This window comes from Ammodytes marinus (assembly GCF_949987685.1).
Source record: "Ammodytes marinus genome assembly, chromosome: 8".
In the NCBI taxonomy this organism is placed as follows: Eukaryota; Metazoa; Chordata; class Actinopteri; order Uranoscopiformes; family Ammodytidae; genus Ammodytes; species Ammodytes marinus.
In genome coordinates this window covers 23,248,172-23,270,892 of record NC_137212.1, presented here as the reverse complement: position 1 = coordinate 23,270,892, position 22,721 = coordinate 23,248,172, and the positions used below count along the sequence as shown (strand labels likewise).

General features: G+C 42.6%; 2 protein-coding genes across 2 annotated transcripts; one reads left to right on the top strand and one right to left on the bottom strand.

The window, feature by feature from the left end:
* Nucleotides 1–1,564: 1,564 nt before the first annotated feature.
* crlf1b (cytokine receptor-like factor 1b) lies at nt 1,565–10,987 on the bottom strand (the record flags this gene model as incomplete). Its single annotated transcript, XM_080032849.1, has 8 exons — nt 1,565–1,665; nt 2,159–2,344; nt 3,975–4,143; nt 4,649–4,806; nt 6,425–6,597; nt 6,826–6,955; nt 7,206–7,484; nt 10,927–10,987. The coding sequence occupies 8 exons, from the start codon at nt 10,985–10,987 to the stop codon at nt 1,565–1,567; spliced, it is 1,257 nt and encodes a 418-aa protein (XP_079888975.1).
* A 1,097-nt stretch (nt 10,988–12,084) lies between these two features.
* tmem59l (transmembrane protein 59-like) lies at nt 12,085–22,497 on the top strand (the record flags this gene model as incomplete). The annotated part of the gene is made up of 8 exons (XM_080033429.1): nt 12,085–12,271; nt 13,906–14,011; nt 14,963–15,057; nt 15,337–15,489; nt 20,249–20,354; nt 20,445–20,559; nt 21,067–21,184; nt 22,336–22,497. Exons 1-8 carry the CDS (start codon nt 12,107–12,109, stop codon nt 22,495–22,497), a joined length of 1,020 nt encoding a protein of 339 aa, XP_079889555.1. The 5' UTR covers nt 12,085–12,106.
* Nucleotides 22,498–22,721: the final 224 nt, after the last annotated feature.

Genomic DNA, 22,721 nt, shown 5'->3' with positions numbered 1-22,721 from the left:
CGCTCTTTTTTCATTCATTGATCACTTACATAGTGTGCACGTTTCATAAAGCCGATCTCTCAGTCACCTGCTCTGCATGTAATCAGCAAATAAACTTTTAGGGCATCCCGAAACTGATATCCAATCAGTAGAGAGAACGCTACAAACCGGGACCCGTCACGCAGAGCGACAGATGGGTGAATGTTTATAAGCCTACAATGGCGGAGCAGGTAAAAATCCTTCCCAATGTCTGTTTTGATGGTTTTTATCATGTTTATCTGAGATGATGCTAGATAACTCGCTGCTTGAAGAACGCAGTGCATTAATGTGGGGACGAGGGAGGGGACTGCTAACTGCAGTCAGTGACAGGAAGTTAGCTAAACTGACCATTCCGCTTACTGAACCTTTAAATATATGCAGTTATAAAAAATATACAGTATAAAAATGTCTTCATATGACCAGTGTACAGTTTACACATGGTGAGGCCTTATGTCATTGTGATTCAATTACTGGCACGGTCAACTCTTACTGCAGTGTAGCTTCTGAATAAAACTACTGCTGGTTTTGGAAAAGAGGAAAACATTGTAAGACTCCACCTTTAAGAAATGGTGACGTTTTATATATGAATGGTTTAACTGAGAAACTCATAAGCAGATTGGTTGATAATGAAAAATGGCTGTAAATGGCCCTACGCTGCAGTAAATGTGTCCCACAATAATAGCTGTGGAGATATATTGATATACTTTCCTAAAGGCCATATCAGTCGTATTGTGAATCTCACATAATCAGATATAGATGGAGAAACCCACGGCAAATGTTTCTTTGAACTAGAACATAAGGATTAGGGTTGTTTTGCACATCTTGTTCCCAGTACCCTCGTGTTTATTTTCAACCCTTTAGTCAGGCTTTACTGTCATTTGACATTAAAGCAGTGCTAAAGGCTTGCTTATCTTACATTAAGTTATTTAAAAATCTACATGACTTTCTTTGTTCCCAGAATAAAAGTGCACACATACTGAAGGCCTAGATATTTGTGTTGGTGCGAACAGATCTGGCCAGCGGGAAATGGCAGAAAAGGGCTGCATTGTCTGCCTCCAGTTATCTTCCACCCGGGCCCTTTAAAAAGTCAAGCTGTAAAAGACCAAACACTGCAGTGTCTCTCAGGCGGGGGCTATATGGACCTCTCACACAGCTGGGTCCCTGGGGGCCACTTATCTTCTTGATGCTGTTCTTGAATTAAACACCGCAGTCAGTGTGATGCAGAGCAGCGGGCGGTGCTAGGAATTATCGTCCTGTAGAATCTGTAAAAAAGACATAAGCAGAAGGTTCTTAATGGGAATCAATGGTTTAACAACTTTGCCGTTTACAATCGTCACAATACTTGCTCAGTTTGGCTGCAACTTTTCTGCTGTGCTTTTCTTTTTTCGTGCATCTCATTCCTATTCTCTGCTTATCCCCCCACCTCCACCCTGTCATTCCCTCAAGGTAATCAATGGGATCCTGTCACAGTTTGTGGACAGAGACATTATTCAGGAGACAGCGTGTGCCCTATGAAGCACAAAAAGCCAGAGACTGCTGAGCTGATTTAGTCCCTGTAGAGTGAAGGCTTTCTGTGAGTTCGAGGAGCGAGCACCAGGGATCTGAACTCCTCCACAAGGTCACAATCACGCTGAGGATGCCGGGGCTCTGGCATGAATTAGTTTTTGTGAAACACAAAAGAGAAAAACAAAAAACACAAAAAGGAACATATAATGGTGGGTTTGTTAATTAAGTTTACATGTTTCCTTCTCTTTGTTGTGGGCATCAGCTGAAGATCAGACATCCTTAAAATATGTAATAAAATCATAGATTGCATGACTCTGCTTCTATTGCTACCCCTTCTAGGCCAGTAAAGTAGGAGAAAAACCGCACATTTTTTTTTACCTGATCATAAAGTGAAGACTGAAACTCCCAGAGCCAACCCAAGTGCTTCAAGAGAAATCCGTCTTCGTCTTTGTGTTTGTAAAAAAAAAAAAAAAAAGGCTGACCGCATGGCATAGCACAGACAGGGTCAGAAATTCAGCTTAGGAGTGAGTGTAGCAGTGAATTTTAATTTTTTTTCTCTCAGAGTGTTTGTTTTCAGGTGAGCAGTTCAACATCACAGGGATAATGTAAAGAGAGAGAGAAAGATTCTGCTTACCTACCTGGTTGCGCTTTCGATGCGATTTTTGCAGCCACACCCTCCACTGGTCGTACAGCTTGATGGACATGCCGCCGCAGCCGTGCGTGTGCTTGCGGACCCAGCCCAAGAACTGCTTGAGCTCCCGCCGCAGGGTTGAGTTCTGCTCACCGGGCTGGGGAGTGCATGAGCCGCTCTGAAGACGCACTGGGGTGAGAGTAGAGAGAGAGTGGGGGGGGGGGGGGGTTTAGTGCAAGGTGATGAAGTATAGGATGCACAGAGGCTGCTCACCGTGTAATGTGTCAACACAGATGTGATGATGGACGTGATTTTGGCACTTTTCCAATAATTCAGTTATGTTGTCATTAGATAGATAGATAGATAGATAGATAGATAGGTCTTTATTTGTCATTGAACCATTACAGAACAACGAAATTGCATTCCAGTTCACACCCCCCCAAGAAACATATAGACAGTGACATTAACATGGGTGGACAGGAAGAGTGTAACTGTATTGTCTAGGTGTTAACACTAAAGAAATTAAATAAATGAATACGTTCAAAACCTGTAAAATATATATATATATATAAATACAGCAGAAAAAAAAGTTAACTTGGCTATCCACTTGAATGTAACTATCGTCCAAAATGTTATAATAGTCATGTTTTTATTGTTTTTATTTTGATCAATTCAATAGTTGGTTACCCTACAAATTTTTAAATATAATAAGTTTAACTGATGCCCATCATAAAACACAAATACATCTTTCTAGTTGTATAGATGTGACATCTTTCTAATATCAGTCTCAAACCCAGAGATAATGTTCTATCCTCCTATTATTAAAAAGTGAATTGAATATGGAGCTTCCCTCTCACTTCTCTCTTCTACAGAGGCACAGTTGTTCAGGGGACATTCATGTTGATTAACTTTTCTTAATTTTTGCAAAAGGAGATGTAAACAGTTTTAATTTAAAAGCCTGTTGGGGGGGGGGGTGAAAAACCATATTCTGCTTTTCTGGGGAGGACAGGCTACTGAAAGTCTGCTACAATCAATTCTTTATGGTAAACAACAGAGGCCGATAACCACTTTCTCCCTCTGGGGGAGTCAATACCACACGACCAATCTAACTCATTATCTGCCTCTCCTGCTCCCAAACCTGCTTCCACTCAAGCTTTATAGACGACCAGCTTTTTAACTTGATCAATTTCTGAGGCAGACCGTTGAAAAGAATCTATCAAAATGTCCCCCCCAGCTCTCTGCAGTTCCTTCTAATCCTCTGCTGGGAGATCTCTATCAATTTGGCCTATTGATGTTTGCTTACTGCTGGGTCACATGCGGTTTGGATCTGCTTGTTCAGGATGTTGAAATCGGGATAAGGACATTGTTTTCTTTTAGCCTTAATTGGCAGTGAAAGGTTGATGATTAGAAAGCAACGAATGGTCAAGATTTGTGGGCGTCACAGACGGTTGGAAGGCATTTCAAAGACATGTGATGTGGACAGACTATGACGGGAAAGCCTTCTCTTATCATTTTAAAATTTTAACTCTTTAAGGTGTTTCTAGCTACAACACCGGGGGGTTTTTTTTTTCAGCGCACACAATACGGACTGGTAGTGGATCATGAGCAGCAGATATTCACTGATTTTGACAAAGTCTTTTTGACAACAAGTGTTCTCCAGAATTGCTGTCTCCACCTTTTAACACAGATCCATCATTTTGTTCACACAGGCATGTATTAAAAACTCTGCAAATTTGTGTCACTTTTTTCCCTGTATCCAAATAGTAAAATCCTAAAAGGTAGCATATTCTCTTTTTTTTGTCCCCTGCCATGCACTCACCATGGCTGGGTGTGGAGGCAGCGGCCGGGTGGCTCCAGTCACTCCAAATGCCAGCCTTCCTGGAGCCATAGATGCCCACTGGATTGCACCTCACCTGGACAAAGTAGATGGTCCCGGGCCTGAGGCCTGCCAGGCGACATGACGTCTGGTTCCCAACATCATTCACCACCTGTGGGGGGGGGGGGGGGCAGAGAGAGGGTGTCAAAATCTTCCTGAAACTCCAAACCGCACAGAGGTATCTTCTGCAGCTTTTCTCACTCTTTTTTACTTTTCTTCAAATGCCTTCAGCACAGAAGAAAGGAATTATTTTATAATAATTTTCTTACTTTCTAAAATGTGAGTGGCTTTAAAGACATTTAAACATGATCGGTTTAATCCTCTCATTCAATCCAGAATACTGCATGTGCGTACACAGCAAAGAAAAAAATAAAATAATCTGTGGGCAAAAAAAAAAAAACATCAAAGAAGCAGTTTGAAAAGAGTGACAGCTTCAAAAAGCTCCACTGCACTTTGAGTCAAAGCCAGCAAATATGCACCAGTGGCAGCCAAGGGTTTACCGTGAGTATTATGTGCTTCATCACACACACACACACACACACACACACACACACACACACACACACACACACGCCTCTGAGGTGTCATAGATGCAGAGAGTGTGTGGATAAACCCACCTTCCATTGGTTGCTGTCTTCCAGTCTGTAGCGGATCTGATATTTGGCTTGAAACAGGACGTCCTTGAGCTCGGGGGGGCTGGCCCAGCGGACCGTCAGCTGGTCCTCAAGGTGGCCGACACGGCTGACCTGTACGTGGGCAGGAGGGTCTGTGGTCACTGTGAGGACCAGGACACCATGACAGAAAGATGTTACAGTGTGTAGGTCAATGACGCAGAGGTTTGAATGATCTCTAGAGCAAGGTGAAATGATAAACAGCATTACTCATTAGTATTCTTCATGGTGAGGAGCAATAGTGCTGAGTCAGCTATCTGTAATCCGTCTCATCCGTATTGCAGAACCTTTGGTGTGTCTGTTTAGTTTTTTGTCTTTTCCATTGTATGCTTCACCAATTCTTCGCTTCTACTGTTCTCTTTTCCCCAAAGCAGGGAAAGAAAACCATAAAGGTCTTTGTTTTGATTTATGATGATGATAGAATGAATCAATTGTATAATTACATGTAGAGAAATATGTTTGGGAAACTAACTGCAGGCTATGCACATGTAAACAAATTCCCCCACCTCTGAAACTGCAAAGTGAAGTGCATCTTTAAATAACAACCTTCAACTTATTAAAAAGGTTATCAAGAAGCATTATGGGAAGTATAGGAACCAGGTGTCTTTGGACTAAAAGTATGGATCTTCTGCTTCCATTTTGACCAGTAACTTTTGAAAAAAAAAAAAAAAGAACACAGCTTACTAAAATATTTGAATGAAGGATATCCATTTGTATATAAAAAAAAAGAAAGACAGCCTGCACTCATGAACAGACTTGCCTGCAGGCTTTGCTTGGGGACAAACTGTACTTCCTGTGGGGAGCATGTTGTACCATGAGTCGGTATTAAACACTTTACCTACTGCAGTAAAAAGGTTGCAAACAAATAAAGGGCTTTGATGGAGAGAAAAAACGTAGGGGGAGATGAAGGGGATGGCAGCACAAGAGACAAAGGAAGGAACATATTAAGTGTCTGCTCTCGTAAAAGTGTTTCCTGCCGGTAACCTTCCGCCTCAGACATCCTTCACCGCTGCTGTGTGATGCTGCTTTTCAGCTGACACACTTCATTTGTTCCATCGCATTCAGCTCAAGGGAGCGGGAGGAAGAAAAAAAGCAAAGCCAGAAGAAATATTCTCAGAGCTTATTGTTTCTGTTATTGAAGGAGTGCAATGCATCATACATATGGCAAGACTCCTCTCGCCTCTTTTCCAACCCACTCACGGATCCTAGGTTTTGTGTTCCTCAGTGGGCAGCGAGGATGAATGGAGGGAGAGGATGGTCCGCCACACGGCCAATAAACACTGTAGGCCACAGCACTATGCTATTTACAGTGGCAATGCTTAAGGAAAACGTATTAACGCTTGTTATCATCAAAAGCTACACTTCTCTGGGAGGAGCCTGTGAAGCCATCACCTGAGCTGCAACTAATGTTGGTTTAACCTTTACCACGACGAAACAGTTTACGTTTGAGAGTCACACACCGAACACATAATGCCATTACAGCGGAGGGTTGGAGGGAGCGAACCATAAAGAAATAAATCCTCTTTCCTCTAGACAAGTGTGTGAACCATATGCAGGAGATCTGCAGGGAAACTAATGTCCAATCGAGGGAAGGAGAGGACATAGAAGAAGCCTACAGAAAAGCACATGAAAAGACAGGAAAGGAAAGAACAGTGTTAATCAACCTCCAGGAGTCAAAATATGATCAAACAACATAAGGCCCAAAAGGTTTTGCTGACCCACCTACATCGAGGATGTCCAGAGTGGTGATGTCAGAGGTGGCAGAGCCCAGCTGATTGGCTGCCTCCACCCAGATCTCATAGGGCGTGAAGAGGGCCAGGTTGCGGGGGATGTAGCAGGAGTACCGCTGCCTCCCTGTGCTGTCATTTTCACACTCCTTCTCTCTGCCGTACCATCTGGACACAAAACACCACAATCACTTTGACAACGGCCAAAGTCAACTCTTGACGTTTGTTTCCGAAAAAAGACTGACTATTTTTAACAGTAAGTACACAAGGGAAACGGCAAACTGCAGCCTCTAGGTGTAGCGTCCATCTACTGTAATGCATGTATTGCCAGTCAACCTGAGTGGTGTCAGACGAGGTGATCACCTTGTGAGCTGCGGCAGATCTGGGGGCGCTCACCTCAATTTGTACTTGAGGATGTATTTGGTTCTGATGTGGGTCTCACCGCGACCCCCCGGCCGCCACTTGCAGCTCAAGTCCTTTGTGTTGCGGGACCAACACGTCAAATTGACTGGCTTCTCTGGAGGCACTGGAGAAAAAAAAATCTACTCCATTATTAAGTTATTGAAAGTCTTAAAAGCAGTAGTACAGATGGACTACAATCCAAATGTCTTTTAGGTTCATCTTGATTGAAACCAATTATAATACTGACGATACCAATTATGTTTTCATTTTATTTTTTAAATCCACAAATTTTTTTGTATTACTAGCAGCCTGACAGACCACGCACACACACAGAAACACACACACACACACACACACACACACACAGAACTTACTGCCCACGTAGAGACATGATCCGGCCAGCACGTGCCCGTTTGCTCCATGACACACCAGGTTGTCTCCAGAGTGCTGCTGGGAGCCGTTGAGGTTGTGCAGGGTGACACTGAGGCTGGTGGAGCTGAGCAGAGTGTAGCTGCTGCTGGACAGACACACACCGTTCAGGGTCCAGTACAGTGAGCCGGCGTGGAGGCCCGGCTCGGGGCTCAGAGAGCACGTGGCTGTCAGACTGGAACCCATACGCAGCACGGGATCCTGAGGGGAGATGACTGCAACGTCTGGGTGGTGGACACGCACATGCAGACGTAGACACAGACACACACACACACACACACACACACACACACACACACACACACACACACACACACACACACACACACACACACACACACACACACCATTAAAAAAACGACATTCTCTTCTCGCATGGTTTTATCTTCCTTCATGTGACGCTCTCTTTGCATTCTATAAAAGCAACATTAATCCCCAAGGTGGTCAATTCAAATTACTTATTAAAGTTCATATGACTTATTAAAATAATGAAATGTCCAAAAAAAATCTAAAATATAAATGCATTTTTATTTTGATGAAATTAAAATATTGAAATGGACCTTGAATCAACAAGCACTTATTTGACTATTTACTTTCTTTTTTTTACTCTTTTCTGCGATTTGAGATTTTTTAAGCTTGTGCTACTATTGGAATTTATGTTTTGTGCCTAAATAACTTCAATGGCCGAAACTTTCTTTCTTCAATAAATGTATATCTGACAGTGAGCAAAAGTCCACGATTTTTGCATATAATTGTACTCTGCTAGGCACCTACTTCACCTACAGTATAGTGTTCATTAGTTTAAAAAAATATTACTAAGGGTACTTATGACAAAAAAATTTAAAAGATTACAGACACCAAAAATACAGTAAATCTGCTATGAGTGCAGCAGTAACAGCAGCAGCAGTGCAGCAACAGCAGAGCAGGAGCTCAGCCCATATTTATGTCCCGGTAATGAAGTGGATTTATGGAGCCTCAGTAGGATCAGTCAGTAAAGGTCACCCTGGTTTGTCGGTAGAAATCCTTGAATGCTTTTCCACACCACGTCCCCCTCTCTTGGACTTCTTTGGCTTTATATGATTGATGCCCATGAGAAAGCCCAGTCTCTGCAGAGCGTTTCAATGTTACCATTGGGCTCTGCTAGTACATCGCAGAGATACGAGGGTCAACGTGTATAGACTTTTGTTAACCGTGCTCCAGGTGGGCAGCTGGACAAGCTTTCCAACATATGTGCCACTGCCTGACTGGATTCAGTAGCATCTATCTAACATGAAGACAAATGTACAAGAGATTTGAAACTGAATCCACATGTAAGAGCCCGTCAGTAAGTGAGGGTAAATATCAAACATGATAGTAAGTATGAAGTATTGGCATATACGCATGGGGAAAACTGTGTCTTTTATGAGGTTGTCTGTTTTTCATCACAAAGCCACTTACAGATCATTTTCTCAAGCTTTTGATGATAAAACATTTTGCGTTTTAATCACGGGGATATTGTTATTTTTCTAACACTTCTTTAAGAAAAACAGCCCCGACTTAACTGTGCCTTATTCAGTTTGTCTCATCAGCCAAATGACCACCATATGGGTCCTATTCACAAGTAGGTACAGAAGCACATCTAAGGATAACTATTCTCTCGGATTCATGTGATGTCAACGTATCTGGATTTATTTAGGCGAGAAATGCAGTCATGAGTCTACAGTCTCTTGTTGTTGTTGACGACACTATGTCATTAGTGACAGTCATGGTGTAAAATCAAATGTTTCCAAAAGGTGTGTGCATTATATTTCATCACATTAGGGTTGGGTGATTTGTTGACACAAACCATGAGGCAATATGTCTGTCAACTGCAACACTGTTTCACTAAAAACAAATACAAGTATTCTTTATCAATTTAAAGAAAGATGCAACCAAACTGATTGTAAGATCTTTCTTCATGCAGCCAGATAATGACCCAAAACACACTGCATTAACAACAAAGGAGTTCATCAGGGGCAAGAAATGGAAGGTTTTAGACTGGCCAAGTCAATCTCCAGACTTAGAGCATGCATTTTACCTGCTAAAGAGGGGACTGAAGAGAGTAACCCCCCAAAACAAACAACAACTGAATGAGGTTGCGGTGAAAGTTTGGAAGGCATCACAAAAGAAGAATGCAAAAGTTTTGTGATGACAATGGGTCACAGGCTTGATGCAGTTATTGCAAGCAAAGGATTTGCAACAAACTATTAAGTCTTATTCACTTAAATTTATTTTAAGTCTATCTGTTCCAATACTTTTGCTCACCTAAAAATGTGGTGTTCCTTTACAAATAATGCTATCTTCTCAGTTGTGTATCAGATCCAGATGTAAATACCTGGAAATGAAGGATGAAATGTTGATCTATTGTCTCATATTCATATTTTGGTGTCAAACCCAAATGTTTCCAGTCTACAGCTGACATTGGTTTCTTGCAGCCATGTTAGTGCCTGCTGCGTATGTGTCGGCTGATGAACAACAAGATATATGGTTGAGGTTATATGTTTGAAGTCTTTCCATAACATAACTTATCCATCAGAGAGAAATGATAATATTTTCATCCGGTGTTTCGTTCTTTTGGTGATAAAAACAGAATGGGCTGATTTTCCGATTTTTTAAAGTCTTGGTCAGTCTCAAATAAACTATAATTTTTATAGACAATGTATTCATTTGATGGTGTTTCTTGATTTTGACAAAAACAGGCATTCCTATTTGGTTATCTTATCCATAAACACCTTCTCTGTAGATTTTTATATTATATTTAGCCTGTATACAGTAGCCTATATATATGTATATCAGTGATTCTTGAGAACGTGGACAAAAGGCCGTCTTCCTATGTAACTGCTGTTATCTTTAAAAATAAAAATATTTAAAATTGTAGATGTTATTAGGGATTAAGAATAGAATGTCTGGAGCACAATTATCCCCTTCAATTAAATTTTTATCATTATTATGTCAAATATATGACACTTGTTATCTTCTCACGACGTCCAAAACAGTGTGTCCACAGAGAGGGTTTCAATCTTTCATATGCAATAAAACCTATTAAAAATTTACTTTAATGATTAAAAAGTGCTTTTTCCATCAAAAGCAACACTAAATAATCTCTCATATTAATAAAAACTGTTTTTCTTCAACACATTCATGTTTTATATGGTTTCAAAGTGGTGGGACACTTTTTGTCACCACCGTCACACAATCCATTAAAATGTAATAAAATCAGCCAAAATAAGGGGCAGCTGTCACTCTAGAAAGCTGAAATGTGGATCTATTGTCTCATATTAAAATGTTGGTGCCAAACCCAAATGTTTTCAGTCTACAGCAAAAATATAGGAATTGGCTTCACCGTTCCAATACTTTTGCAGGGGACTGTATATGTATTTTAAAGTGTGATAGTAGTATCACCTGGGTAGAAAAAATAAGTTACCCTTGGTGCTGATTTTAACTTAGTTAAATAGCTTTAAAACATGGACTCTTTATATTGGTCCATAATGGCACAATCCACAGGACTGCTGCATATCCTCCCATCACCCGCCGTGGTGCGGTCTGGAGCAACAGAAACGCGGGACGTGGAACAGCAATATGTCAGTCTGTCTGTCTTTCTGTCTGTCTGTCTGTCTGCTTGTCATTTGACTAAAGTGTGGTACTTACGCGTCGAGGACAACAACACGCCTGGACCAAGGAAGAGGAGAACAAGAATGAAGGGGAACATCTCTCTCAGCTGTTTTTGTCTGCTTCTCATCTTTTCTTGTTTCCCGGTACAAAGACACAGCAGTTAGAGTGGGTAGACGAACTGAACTGCGCAGCTTCTTAAGTCAAAGTCAGGAGACCAAACTAGACTGCGGCAGCCAGGAGCTTTGCTTCCTCTCCGACTGCACATTAACTCTGATGCTGCTGCTCAAACACTCAGGTCCATGCTGTTTGCTCCTCCCTTGTTTTCCCACACAGGCACAGCCACATGTCATTAGCGCTCCTAAATATGTCCCCTCCCTGATTCACACGCATAGGCCTACACACACGAAGGCACGCGCGCGCGCACACACAGACACATACACGCACGCGACACAATTTCAGTTAAATGTTACAAACGTTATATGCCTGTACTTTTCATTGTTTCATCAGTAATAGCTGCTTTGAGGTGAGGTCGTGACTTCTGGAACTCAACTTCCAGGTATGTATTATACTATATCGATTATTTAGGCTACACACAGGCTACTAAATATTCACCTGAATAGTAAATCAACTGCCCCCATCTACAACATTAGATTTTTCATTACACAATTAAACTAATCCAATACAGAAAGATAACTCTTATTTTCTGTGAACTTTTTGCAAGCAAACGTATACGAGTGATTTGGTACAGGCCTTTAAATGGCTGTTTGATGGTTAAGACTAGGTTTTAAGGCTCAGGTATGAATTAGGTGTAGGTTATGGGTTAGTGTAGGGTTGGAGTTTTAGGCAATTCGATACTTCAACAAACGGTCATCATTAACGTCAACTATCTCACTCACTTTACGAATGTCATCGCTGCCAAATTGTGCACTGCAGTGAGGGCTTCTCTGCAGGTTGTGTGTGTGTGTGTGTGTGTGCGTGTGCGTGTGTGTGTGTGTGTTGGGCGTGCGTGCGTGCGTGTGAGGGGCCAGCCTGTGCGTGATGATGATGGTGATGCGCGTGACGCCACGAGCAGCAGAAGCAGATGAACGGAGCAGACAGGACCCTGGCAGAGGCAGTAGCAGCAGCAGCAGCATCCGCACCAACAGCGCCGCCACAAAGGGATCACAGCGCTGGTTGAACCCCTCTCCTTCTCCTCTCTTCTCCTCCCGGCTTTGAGATGCTCCGGCTCGGCGGCACGATGTGCGGTTTCTCGGCACTGCTCCCGGTGCTTCTTGCGGGTCTCGCGGCGGCGTCCTCGGATCTGTTCGACAACCAACTGGGCGACATCAATTACTGCAAAAAGCAATGCCAGCTCATCATCAAAAACAAAAGCCCCGCTAAAGTAAGTTATTCCTCTGTGTGTGTTTGCTGTAGCGTGTGGCTGTCTCCGCAGAAAAGCGCATTATCAGCAATACGCGCTGACTGACAGGCTACCTACCTCCCGCTCTGTCTGACATTTCAGCGCATGAAACGATACACACACTCATATGTTTTGCATCGGGGTTAAACAAAGCCTATCTTTAAATGAAACATATTAAATAAATGCGTTTAGGTGTGTGCGAAATATGACGGGCACCATTCTTTCTCCGATTTTTTTTCACTGCATCCTCTTGGACGCTAGAGCCTACGGCGCACAATTAGGCCGAAAAATGGATGCAGCTCATTTTCCTCTGCACCTTAAAGACTCCTCCAAGAAGTGAACTGCAGCCAGCCAGCCATCCAGCTCATTAGAGATGCACATGTGTTAAACTGCGCAAATAACTGACCATGTATTATAGCCTCCTCCGCATTTAAGATCGGGCCAGCTATTAGGGCCATGTTATAAAGGATCAGTGAGACTATTTTGAACCATGAAAACAATGCTCCTTTATTGACACACAGCATCTGCCTGCTCAGGCAAGCAAGGCCGGGCTGCATCCATAGCAGGACGGTAGAGGGTGTCCGTGGCAAATTGCCTAGATTTCCAATGTCGGATGTTTTTCCACCCATCACCACTACGTCCACCTCCACCTCCTCCTCCTCCTCCTCCTCCCCCATCTTCTGCTGCCTTCAGGTGTGGTTCAGGCATCCTGCAGGCCAGGGCAGAGCTGCAAAGCGGATGGCAGCAGTCACATTGATTGAAGAAAACCAAGCGTCTCGTGCATATGTCGAGTTTAGGGCTATCATACATGCAGCCTTCTGGACAATAACATACGGAGATGTTGACTAAACAATTGCCTCAAAACTATAGCCTAAGGGACAGTATAGGCTAGTGGTTTGGGTTAGGGTTATAGAACCCCTCCCCCCCTCTCTATGCTTCCTTGTGGATACACAGGGGAACGCAGTGAAGATGATGACACAGGCAAAAGGCTGTAATAAAGTCTTCATGTTACTCGGTCGGGGGGAAATCTCTTTGTCTCTCCTGTTCCCTCGAGTGTCACTGGGGGGCGCCGTTTCCTCATGGCAAACTGAGGATGAAGGCATTATGACAAGAGGAAGATCAGTAATGTGCATCTGACTTTGCTGGCCAGCTCATTGGCCAGCTTGGGCCGGCTCTGTTGGCCAGCACAAGTTTCACTGAGCTGACTCATCGTTGTCAATGGTTTTGCTTTGACCAAAGGCTTCCCATCAGCTGCTTATGAGGTTATAATAATGCAATAGCCATTAAGAGATGCCATGGCACTCATCTTTGTCATATTTCTTTTTCTTTTTTTACCAAGTACCTTTTATTGAGTTTAGACAATGCAAATAGGCTACAAAAAATGTATGCAAACAACCCCCCCCCTCCCACCCCATCCCTAGACAGCCATACAGTTAAAGAGCACAGAAATACAGAGATAGTATATATTATAATATTTACAATATAAATATCCATGTAGCAAAACAAATAAAAATAAAATTTCTTGCATGTTTATCTTGAGTTTATCCAAGAGTTGCAGAGGACAGACACCTCTAACAGTGTGTTCCTTCTCTTCCCCTGGGTGTGTGGATGGGTAGGACTCGGTAATGAACGCCTGTCACCGCGGCTGTCGCCTCTACTCCATCTGCCAGTTTGTCAATGGCAACGCCGGCTTCAACACCAGCAGGGAGGAGTGTCAGGGAGGTGAGTCACAGTGTCAATCTGTCTGTTACTGGACTGTGTGTTGGTATGAGCTGGCTGATCTTCCAGACTTACCAGAGTTCAAGATGCTGAGGCCTCAATCTATGTGCATTATCAATGTCAAAATGAATGGAGAAGTGTGGCAAATCCCTAATGTCTTAGATGATTTTCTGTTATGACAGACTTTAACGTTTTCCTGAATCTGAATCTAATACAATTCCAATCTAATGTAGTCTGTATCATTCTACTGGTCTTAAAACCTTGAAGGAAAGGTTCTTTTAGGTCCTTTTGACATAAACAAAATGTACTGTGCAAGCCTTTGGACAGAATACATAGTGAGGCAAAACATCATTTCAATGAATGCAAAACATAAAGCAGATAACAGCAACAGTGCATTCACAATGGTTCTCCATTCTCCAGCACTAGTGCAGACTGACTTGTTTTGCACATCAGAAATGCTGCACATGCTGCTCTGTTAAATATTGAATTGTTTCCTAAAAGCTGGCAGACTCAGTGGGTATATTTTCTGGGTGTTTAAAGGCTCTTCGCCCTGTTTGAACTGCTCTATTGGAGATCAATGATTTGATTTGCCGTCCAGACAGCAGATGCTCAGTCTTTCATTTACAGCAACGCAGAGTGAATCACTTGTGCAGAGGCCAAGAGATACATCTCCCTTGTATCTTTAACTTTGTTTGCCACATTAACAGCCCGTACCTGTTCTATTTTTTTCTTGTCTTCTACCCAACTGATGTTAGTGCTCCGTTCTCTTTTGTCCTGCGTTCTCTTTTCATTCTTCTATTTGCACTCTTAATTCTTGTTCTTCTCTTTTTTTCTTGCCATCACGTTTCTTCTTTCATGCTTCACATCTTTTGCTCTCTCTCTCTCTCTCTCTCTCTCTCTCTCTCCCTCTCTCTCTCTCTCTCTCTCTCTCTCTCTCTCTCTCTCTTTCTCCAGCCTGCCAGGAGGCATATATCAAGCTGCTGGAGCAGGAGGCCTGCAGCACCGGCTGTGCCAGCCAACCCTCTGAACCTGAGATACAGAGGAGGAAGGTGAGAAAGGACCCTGGCTATACACAAACACACACACACACACACACACACACACACACACACACACACACACACACACACACACACACACACACACACACACACACACACACACACACACACACACACACACACACACACAAATACTGTAAATAAGCATTAAGGGGCCAAAGTGACTTCAGATGTCCAAATATTAATATCACTGCTGAGAATACCAGAGTGTACATATCCTGAAGCACAAATACTTACACACACTGTCAACACTTGTCACTGTTGCAGCTGAGGGCCATGACTCTGCGCCCTAAGCCTGCCTCTGTGATGGAGACCGTCTCTGGATGGTGCAACGACATCGTCAGCTCTGCCCAGAGCTTCATCTCCTCCACCTGGACCTTTTACCTGCAGGCTGACGACGGCAAGGTGGTGGTGTTTCAGGTAAGATCTACTTCATTCTTTGTCCAGGACAGGCAGGTGTTTGCTCTAGAAGTGACCATCCTGTGAGCCTCACAAAAGATCTGTCTATTCTTGGTTTTAAGTTTAAAGATAAAAAGAAAGTTACGGATTCGTTTTGCACTCTGTTCCTTAAAACCATTTCCAATTTGCTATATGTTAATGTATTCTTGAATTTCTGGCAACAGCAGTTACTTTGCTCTAGATAACTAATAGAAGAAAAACTCAACTCAATTCAACGTGTATGGCCGCTTGTATTTTAGCTGTGAAACTGAAAAACGTCACCTCATCATTCTGGTCATCTGCACTGACGACAAAGTTGGACACAATTAACGTTGTATGCTATAGTAGGCCTATGTCCCGCTGAGTCCCGGAAAATGCTAAAATGAATATTGATTTAGCTTTTTCATGTCCATTTAATTGAAGGTTAAACATAAGCCAGTAGACCTTTATAGATTATGAGTAGCGCTAACCTCTGCTTCCTGTTAGGATAGAGAAATACCACCTCTGTTATACCGTGTGCTGGGGATGCCTGGGCCGCTGCCAAAACAACTCACAGCCCATTTTCAAGTCAGTGCATCTGTGAAGGTTGAGTGAGCAAGGGCACACAGCAGGGTGGGGACAAGGTGGTGGAATTCATCCGTTCATTCATTGCAGCACTTTTAATTGTTTATAAAAATGTCCTTTCACATTATTGTCACCTCCCCTCAGCACCATGCACATTTGACAACAGACAGGGCTAGCTGTGCTTTACTCAACTCAGGACGGAAACACAATGCAAGATTTAAATGAGAAGAGAGAGCAGACTGCACGTAAGAGTGTTACAGTTATATCCGTGATAAACTAATATGTGGAAGGTTTTTCTGGAATTTGAAAATATTTACTGAATTGTACTGACAGACTGTGATAGCATGATTACTAAGGAGGTTATGTTTGGGCCTCTTTGGTTTGTTTGCTCTCTCTAGCTGAGCTTTACTGTATTCCTAAAGGCAATGTCATAAAGCACCTATACATTAAAGCTATAATAAGAGTTGGTCTGTCTAACCACCAGACTTCCCCACCATATCCTCCAAATCTCAACAAATCTGCATCCTCGTCAGGGGTTTTTCCCTTTCGGGTAATGAATCAACTTTGATGGCATTTTTAGCTACATAATTAAAGGGCTCAACGGGAAATGATAGTGTGTATGCAACGTAACCCATATAGAAGGGCTTCTGTATAACAGAGGAGTCTTTTGTATGCTGAAATGCACTATTAGGTGTGTGTGTGTGTGTGTGTGTGTGTGTGTGCTGACTGGGCTCTGAGGCACCACCTCATATGGAGATGCAGGATCCACAGAACATGAAATGACCAACATTTCTTTTGGACTTGTTGATGGATCTTTGCTCTTTGTGTCAGTGACATGCTGAAGGCTGAAGCAGTGAGGGGAAGCCGGGCTCCACTGTGAGATGACTAACAGGCCTGTGTTTAGTGGGCAGCTGGCACACCGCCGCCGACTTGACAGATTGACTCACAGAGTGTTGAAACAACAGAAAAAGTCCCTGTGCTAAGGCGAGGGACAGTGGACGCAGAGCAAGCGAAAGGCTGCCTGCAATATGAATTATGTGGATCTCTGTAATGAGCTCACTGTCTATATGCATTCATCTGTTTGCTCATGTGGGACCTCATGTTGTGAGAACAACTTGTCATGTGCAACCTCAAGTATCATGAAATAAATCAGAAAACGACCAGTCAGTGTGTCAGTGGCAGTTGTGTTAGTCTAGATTAAAAGGTTGGAGTGAGTCACTCCCGGGTCACAACTGAGGTTAGTCCCCATAGGAGAAAAAATATGGAAAACTTGTAATTATGGGGAAGTTTTGGAAAAACACAGCCCTTCACCTCAGCCATTCCCTTCTCACCACCGCCTTGTCAAAACAGCCCATGATAGGGTGACAGAGTGAGTGTTTTTGGGACAAAGGTGAGGCGATTAAAGACTTCCTCACACTGAGCTGTGGTTCTGCCAGCAAGAACAAATTGAACTTGATGTAAGGCTTAATACAAAGAGAGAAGTCCCATCCACCGTCTACCTCTTCTTGACAATTACATTGGTTGTTCTGCCAGAGTGGATCTGTTTTTCAAGAAACGAATGCCCAGAACAGAAAAGAGAGAACCAGTGAAATAACGGTGTATGAAGTGCGAGTGACTATGCCTCGCGAACTGCACTTAAATGGATGTCAGCTTTGTTTACCTATCAAGGCCCGAGAGACTGTAAGTGACCAAAGCATGAACATAATAAACATTATGCATATGTAAAGCACATTCATGACAGCAAAAAAAAAAGTGTTGTATGGCAGAATGTTCTACGTGTTGTCTGTTCCAAGGATAAGGCTCGTAATGTTATACATTTTTTCTTATCAGACACGGATTCCATAAAAAAAGACATGAATACATTTTCTCAATTTTAAATACGTTTTTCTTTTCATTCCTCAAACAGCTGGCCACTACAGGTTTTGACAACATTAGTCAAACAGGAAAATGTAATCAATTTGTTGGTTACTATCTCCAACAATGGATCATTACACACGTTGTGTCGATAGTATGATTAATGTATGGTGTTTTTGTCCCTTCATGAGCTTCGTTGATAATAAGAACTTTCACCAGATAAGAAAAGTAAAAACTTTTAAGCCTAGAGTCTTTCAGTTTGAGGTACGTAACCCTTTACACATATTTTTCTTTTTTGCCATTTTGTATACATTATACGTTTCCTCTAACAGTCCACCCCTGAGGGAAATATAAAAAGTGGTTATAATTGACCACATGGGGGTGCTGTAAGTAAGGTTCAGATTTTAGGCCTTGGGGGTAAAGGCCCATTATTAGTCAAATTTAAAGCCCAGTTTACTCTACATATTTGCCATGGTGATTTTTTTTCCAGTAAATGGAATGCACAGCCACAGGGGCTTGAGATAGACTTTGCAACCATGTCCTCTCTCTCTGTATGCAGGCAAAAAAAAGGCATTCAGACCATCCCTGTTGACCCAATGCACTTATGTATTAAGTGAAAGTTATTTTATATGACATGATAAAATTAATTTATTGACCTTCAAAAAACCAAATTTACTAAACAATAGAAAAGCAAATTGTGTCTTATTGTATCCACCACTCATGTAACGCCTCATGTAAGCCTGAAACACCTTCAAGACGTTTCTGAAACCCCGCAAAACCCTAGTTCTTTCTCTCCCCTCTCTCTTTCTGTAAGTCCGGGCACCTTTTTGCATTCTCTCTCATAATGCATGGCAGATGCACATCCAGCTCCCCTAGTTCTGATGGTTAGAGCTCCTCAGTCCACAGCCAATCAGATCCACCCCCCTCACATCTACCCTTCGTCTCCCTCCACCTTCCCACTGGAGCATCTGCTTTCAATGCACTCTGTCAGAAAGCATTGCTCGCTATAGGGGTAATAAACCCCGGCGCTTGTGATAGAACTTTTTTCAACGGAAGAGGTTTTGAAGGATTGCAAGTGTTTTGGGAAGGAAATCAACCAGCCACGTCTCCACAGTCAACTAAAAGAGTTGTTTTACTATTCTAGGACCAGTGATGGAAATCCTTCAGCAAAAAAAACATCAATCATTTCCTAAGTAATGAGAACAAATCAAAGGGAGAATGAATTTTTGCTGGCTTCACATTAAGCTGTAGGACAGACGGCGAGAGGTTTCAGAGTGCATTGATCCACTTAGTTTTTGAATCGATTAATTGCAGGAGGTTGACGCTACTGCAGTGGGATATACTGTGCTTTTTAAAATGTGTGTTTGTGTGTGTGTGTGTGTGTGTGTGTGTGTGTGTGTGTGTGTGTGTGTGTGTGTGTGTGTGTGTGTGTGTGTGTGTGTGTGTGTGTGTGTTGTTGCTGAGGCCAGCAATAGCGTTGTTACAACGGACTATGGCTGCTGTTGTAGTGGAGGGAGGGTCAGCAGCGGGGAACCAAAATCCTATTTTAATGAGTTCTCCAGGGGAACCAGAAACACAGTGTGCACATATTGAAAGAGTGCAAATACTGACAGAAGGCTGTTGTTATGTGTGTAGAAGTTGTCCTAAATGCAATTTTTCAATTCAGTTCAGTCGCTGTTCAAGTCTTGTTTTACTAAACTGATTGTGTTGTTTGAGTTTGAAGAAGTTTAACCACATACTGAATGCTCAGAATCAGGTTTCCATTGATTATGATTCAGTAGACCTTTCTTCGTACTAAACAGAAGAGTAAATTCAGAATCAGAAAGTGACACACTTCAAATTAAACACAAATACACAGTATAGAAAATCCTTCTGGGACTGAGGTTAAGATGCGTTCAAATTTTCAATCCTCTCATAAAACCAGCTACCAGCTACCATCTAAAACATTTAGTTTTTTACATGTAGCCTAGATATTTAGCTAGCTGTTTCTCCTTGCCGCCAGTCTTTATGCTAAGATAGGCTAATCCCCTTAGGCTCCAGCTCCGCTGTTACGGTACAAAAATGAAAGAGGTATCGATCATTGAAATCTCTTCAAAGACAACAGATAAGCATAATGTATTAAATGTCTCTCTAGTCCATCCATTCTCACTATAAGTTTAGCTGCGTTACATTTGAAAATTCCTCACGTTTCCTCGCTTTTTTGATTAATCTCCTACAATGTACATTTTATCTTCATAGCCACGTATTGTCAGTTGGGGCTCACTGGGGGTGTAACTGTTACCGTGATGTCTGAGTATGTTTGTTGTTTATTTTGTCTCCTCAGAGCCAGCCAGACATGGAGTACTCTCTGCCCGAGCTGCAGGCTCCTCGCTCCAATGTGGCGGACAAACCCTGGCCTCAGGTCCACAGTCACACCCAGAGACCCCACGGTGAGAACATATACACCCCAGCACATGTGTGTTACTGTACAAACAAGCAATCACGTTTATCGGACTATTTACCTGTGACTTCTTTGTCAGGTGTGAGGGGACACGGAGAGAGGGGAGCAGCCAAAGCAGGAGGCAAGGGGAAGCACCCTGTTCAGCACGCAGACGACCCCACAGCTGAGCACGACTTCCTGGGCTGCATGTCAAGGTGATTTATATGACAGGACTCATGTTATCCCATTACATTTATATTAACTGCACGTTTGATTTCTTTACCTAGAGGGAGTTTTATTTTTCAGCGTGAGCATTGCAACTCACTTGAAATGGCTAATTCATCACAGTGAACATCCTGTCTGATTTTAGTATTGCCAAACAGCAGTGCCTCCTTGTCGAATCAATCTACACATTTAACTGCATTACTTTACGGTGATATTGTATTTTCCACACAAACCAATGTAGACATGATGGATTGAGATGCATCCACTGAGATAGGTTATCTAAACTCAATGTGTCACATCTTTGGGATTTAGTTAGATTAGTAGAATGCAACACTGACATCAAGTAGACATTTGAATTAGTTTGATTGAAATGTAACTTTAATTGCATTGTCATTTCTCTGTTGTGTAAAGCATAGGAAACGGAAAATGCATTTTTCACACACCGTTGTTAACAATTGTCTCCTTTTTTCTTGCGTTGTGACTCTTTGGTTCTCCAGACGTTCGGGCCTTCCGCGGTGGATTCTAGCGGCCTGTCTGTTCCTGTCCATCATGGTCATGCTGTGGCTCAGCTGTGCCAGCCTCGTCACCGCGCCAGAGCAGCACATCAAGACACAGGTACACACACAGCAGGGAAGGGAAGCAGAGACTTACTAAGCTAATAACAATATACAAGGATATATAAACATACAGGTTCTGTGTGTGCAGCTGTTTGGGGACAACTTCCTGTTGCTGTCAGAGGGGGCCGTAGGGGGTGTTTTGCTGCCAATCCATTACTACATTAAAACTTCGGCTGAAATGTGTCCACTCAAGTATTTGGATGTGGGCTGTTGATCTGTGGACCCATGTTTTAGGATGTTGGCAAGTTTGAGTAGTTTGTCATTATATTGAGGTTTAGACAACGATATAACTAAATTTACTCCCAAAGACACAGAGACATAGTGAGACATCACTTGAATTGGTGACGATACACCCTGTAGAACTCACCTTACCACTGATGCATTCCTCGTACATTCCTCAACCAGTGGACATGAACGCACGTACAGAAATCACAAAAAAAAATGATTCTGAATCTCCCATGAAGATGGAGTAAGGATTACTGTAATATTGGATTCGCATCCATAATAGCTAGACGTGTCACAGTATTATGGTCTTTCCCTTTTATAATATTTCAGTTGAATGAATCCTTTTACAGCCAACCGGAGGTGTTTTCCATCTCCAGTCTCTAATTTGAGTGACACACATTGTCATAAGTTGCACCATGCACCTCAGTTTCACTGAAAAGTGCACTCAGCAATTCTGGAGAATGCTTCTTCTCAAAATATTTTTACGTCAAAATCCGTAAATATAACCCCACAATACCCTACCTGTACATACTATGGGTGCGCGTTGAAAAAAACGCAGCGCTAATACACAGCCTAGGCTCTTTAAACTGGTATGTAAACAAATGGGTTGTAATGAAAAGGGGCCCACTGTAGCTAGCGACATGCCAGTTTACAGAATTTAGGCTGTGTATTAATACTGGCGTTTTTTTCTGCTCACACACACAGTACGTACAGGGAGCCGATCTTGAGGAGATATTCACTGATTTCGATGAAAAGTGATTTTGACAGTGTGCTCTCCATAATTGCTGCCTGCACCTTTAAGAAAGTTAAATAGGCTACTGTATTACGTGAGGTGAGTATTTGTCTGTGGAGGTATGTATCAGGGAACTCAATGCCTTTTTACTCACTACTGTTATCACTTGTTTCTTCTCCGGCTCTTTTCAGCTGAGTATCAATGGAGATAAGGAGTTCCTGGATAATGGCCACAAAGTCAACCCGTTCCACCTGAGTCCTGTGATCGCCGTCACCGTCAAACAGTCCGATGAGTGTGATGAGGAGGCCGGGCCGCTGCCGGTGAAAGTTGACCTCAATAAAACCTTTGTTTAGAGAAGGACCAAAGGGAGAGCTGCTGTCTTTGTTTCCCAATGGTTACCATGTCTGAAACAAACACTTCACAGGACTCGCATACAGTCACCAGAATCTTTTGAAACATATTTTTAAGAGCATGGCACCCTCCCGCCATTTGAAAAAATCATCATACCCGTCATAACATCTAGCTTGTTCTTGTTCATGGTCCGATGGCACTTCATATACCCGTGTACAGTCTTCGC